Raw genomic sequence first — 3883 nt, forward strand, 5'->3', positions numbered from 1 at the left:
TTTTAAAAAATATTGTTGGCAATATTCAGTAAAATTTCGAAAAAAATCTATTTGACAGGTTTAAAAATATTGTCTTCAAACTTTTTTTATTTTACAGGAATTATATTTTTGATATTCGGTAGTTTTTTTTATAAAAATCCAACAGTCCGTTTATTCATAAAAAAATAAAATCCTCAAGAAATAGTACGAAAATTTGGTGAAAATGTATGTTCGGATTCTGATATCCTTCAAATTGATTTCATTCATCCAATTTGTAAAATTTCAAGAAATGCTACTAAATTTGGTAAACATTTTCAGGTTATGGGATGTTTTCCAAAACTGTAGTTGTTTGTTATAACGTCACAATATATAATTTAAAATTTAATTCAAGTCTCTAGCATCTTTGGTTCGTGAGATATTTAGGGTAAACCAAAATGTTCACCTTTTTTTGAATTGAATTGAATTTTGAGAGGACCTTCTGCATCTTTTTGCTTTATTATCTGTACATCTGTATAACAAAGTTATTTGAAGTCGATATCTTTACTGGTTTTTAAACTATGGACGACGAAAAAAACTTCGCGAACGTACTGACATTTACACGCACACACAGACATCTTTCTAAAAATCTTTTAATTTCGACTCTAGGGACCTTGAAACGTCAAGAAATGTTTAGTTCGACAAATCGGACTGATTAAAATAACTTCCTATGGGAAGTACCCAAATATCTCGAAAACTAAAGATTTTTTGAAAAAGAGTTTTGGGAATTCTTTAATTCATGACTTAAGAGAATTTGAATCATTTGGTCAAACTGTTGTTAGGTTCAAAATAGATATTGTCGTCAAAATGGAAGTTGGAAGTCGTGTTTATAAAAAACTTTGTAAAAAGCAGTTAAATTTTGAATATCTATCTATTTACCTGATATTTTGACATTTTGAATTATAATTCGCCGCAATATGCGAATCAGTCCTGGAATATTTCATGGAAAGTGAATGTTGATGTGATTGTAACTGTGACTGTCGTCCTTCCTCTGGAGGAATGAAGTAAACAATTTAAGAAAATATTTTTCAAATAATAATGAAACCTCATATTGAAAAATCCTGTATAAACCTCAAATACTTCAAAACAAGCCCTTTTTCACGAATTTGAACGAAGTATTGCAAAGTTACAAATCCTCCACACTTACTGCCATCCAAGAATTAAGCGTTTGTCTGTTTGATTTAAGTTTTATTAAAAAACTCATAAGAAAAGAAAAACATTCGTTTTCAATCTTTAATATTCCACATTTCATTAACTTGTTCGGACTTCATATAGGCGCTTTTAAAAGCCAGTGCGGCTATGCTTACGAAAATAAGTCGCCAGCTATACAAAAACGCAGCTGTTATCCGCCTGCCCCATCACAACTCACAAATGCATCTAAAAGTATCTTTTGAATTTTAAAATAAATTCGAAAAGGATGTCTATTTATCATAGGCACCCATTTCACGTGAGTTAAAGCGAAACAGATAAGTTTCTCAATCGGTATACATCATCGCGGTCGTTTTCTTTTCTGTCCGCCCAATGCCAGACTGAAGAATCGAGCGCCACCGGACAGTTGTTGGAATGACACTACAATAAACTTTGTGTGTTCTTGAGATTTCCAGTTGAAGTGTAACCGTGTTTCGCCGTGTGAGAACTTTTAACCAAAAAATTGTATTTAAAGTGTTTTCTTGAAAAAAAAAAATAAAAAAAAAAGAACTTTCAAAACCCTTGTGCTTCTATTGCATTTTATCAATTAAGTGATTTTTAAAAGATCTTCAATTCTTCATCATCATGCAAGACGTTACAGTAAGTGAAAATTCTTCTAAAAATATACGCAAATTCCTAGAAATCCCTTCACAAAATTCCCTTAAAATCAAAAAACCAAAGACATACTTTACCTAATTACGAGAAGACACCAAAAGTGTGGCAAAAAGCCAAATAGGTCGGTGAACAACAAATTAGTCCAACTTGGCAGTGAGGCGTAGAAGTTGTGGTCGTGCGTGGTGGCGGCAAATTTAATCGTACTACGAAAATGATTAAACCAAAAATTCCGATCTTTTTATCATCAAAAATACATCAAAATGTTTTCATTTAAATTGAATTTAAGATTGGCCGAAAATCAATCTTCACTATTTATTGAATTACAGGCTAAAGGAAAAATAAGAAAACAGAGACCGAACACGCAAAACAAAAACAATGTTGAAGCTTAATAAGAAATTCTTGAAGCCAGCAGGTGAAGTGCCAGTTGCAGCATCTTTTCCCATTTCCCATTTGAATATGTCGTAGATATAATATCTTTTGGGTTGATTTTATTAAATTTTCTATTCTAATTCTATTTTTGTGTTTGAATAGACTTCTTTTTTTTGTTGTTATTAAAAATCTGAATAACATTTCAAAAGGGCTCTTTAGAACAACAAAATAAATAAGCCGGAAACTCAAAATAAGACAAATGTATTCTGTTAGTTAAAGTTATGCAAGTTTTTCTTCCATTTTTTAGATTTACTTTCTATGTGGGGAATGATTTAGGCAGTGGGTGGGTGGAAAAGGTAGGAAAGGACACAGAAATGATTGCATACATTTGAAGGAAAAAAATGAAATGGAAAAAGGGGACGAGATTATGTCAATTATGTGTCCTTATATTAATAATTTACAAAAGAATAATCCATCAAAAGGATTGAATGATTTAAATTTCTTATATTTTTTTGTAAAAACGAAAAGACAAGGAATTTCGATGTTGTTTTTGTTTCTTAGGTTTTCTATCTTCAATATTAAGAGATAATGTCTTTTTCATAGAAAATTCACCCTCGGGATTTAGAGGCTACCTTCATATCTAAAATATAAGTCAAAGTCTTTAAAAAAGTGAGCAGAAAATTTAAATAAAAAATAAAAAAGTATTGTAAAATGTTTATTATGACATCAACAGAAAATATTGTTTAAAAGAAACCATTCAAAAATGTAATTTGTTTATGATTGATACAACATTAATGAAATGTTGTTATTAATCGATTTACGAAGAACAAAATATTGAAAATAACAAAACATCCCAGATGAGTAATTTTAAATATTTTAAAATGTTTTTGGAATATCTAACTGCCTAATGAAAAAGCATTTGTTAAATTATTTATATTTTCTTTGTTCTTTAGATTTCATATTTCGAAAATTGGTAAACTGGGAAATATCAATCTTTCATTCATCATTTAGCGCTTATATTTTTCGTTTTTAAAATAAATATAACTGACGCCTAAGATATTAACAAAAAGTAAACAAAATATTTGTATCTACAAAACAATCATTAAAATGCTAAATGTAAATGTAAAAATAAATTGTAATATCAAATTAATGGTTTACTATTAAATAAATAGATTTTTGATTTTGTATTCGATTTTTGGTGATTTTTATCAAAACAGACAAACCAACAAACATCTAGCTTTAAAATACTTTGAAAACTTACTTTGTTATCCTGGTTGTGTCATAGAGTGTCCTGAAAAATAAAATTACAATTAGTTACAAACGGGCCAGTTATAGCTATCATCAAAATAAGAAGTACAAATTATGTACATAGGGGCGTTCAATATATTCTCGGTATCAATATGAAGGAAAATGCGAATTCCATTTAAATTGTTTTTATTTTTCAATATAATCTCCCCTAACATCAATGCATTTGTTACATCTTAAGATAAGCTTTTTTAAACCCTCAAAAAAATAAGTTTCCTCTTTCCCTGCAAAATACCCATTTATTGCCGACTTGAGTTCTTCATCATCCGAAAATCTTTTTTCACGAAGACATTTTTTCAAATCCGGAAACAGGAAGTAATCACTAGGAGCAAGGTCTGGACTATAGGGTGGATGTTGAATTTCTTCAAAAGCACAATCTCGCACAGCAGCC

The 3883-nt window shown here is 29.7% G+C and overlaps 1 protein-coding gene across 1 annotated transcript in view; it reads left to right on the forward strand.

The window, feature by feature from the left end:
- Positions 1–1532: 1532 nt before the first annotated feature.
- The window catches only part of LOC129938575 (D-beta-hydroxybutyrate dehydrogenase, mitochondrial), a 123507-nt gene continuing 121156 nt past the window's right edge, over positions 1533–3883 (forward strand). The window contains exon 1 of the mRNA XM_056046214.1: positions 1533–1803. Within this exon, the coding sequence (XP_055902189.1) occupies positions 1789–1803 (15 nt within the window). The 5' untranslated portion in view covers positions 1533–1788. The remainder of the gene's footprint in view (positions 1804–3883) is intronic.

Source organism: Eupeodes corollae, chromosome 1, assembly GCF_945859685.1.
Source record: "Eupeodes corollae chromosome 1, idEupCoro1.1, whole genome shotgun sequence".
Taxonomy (NCBI): Eukaryota; Metazoa; Arthropoda; class Insecta; order Diptera; family Syrphidae; genus Eupeodes; species Eupeodes corollae.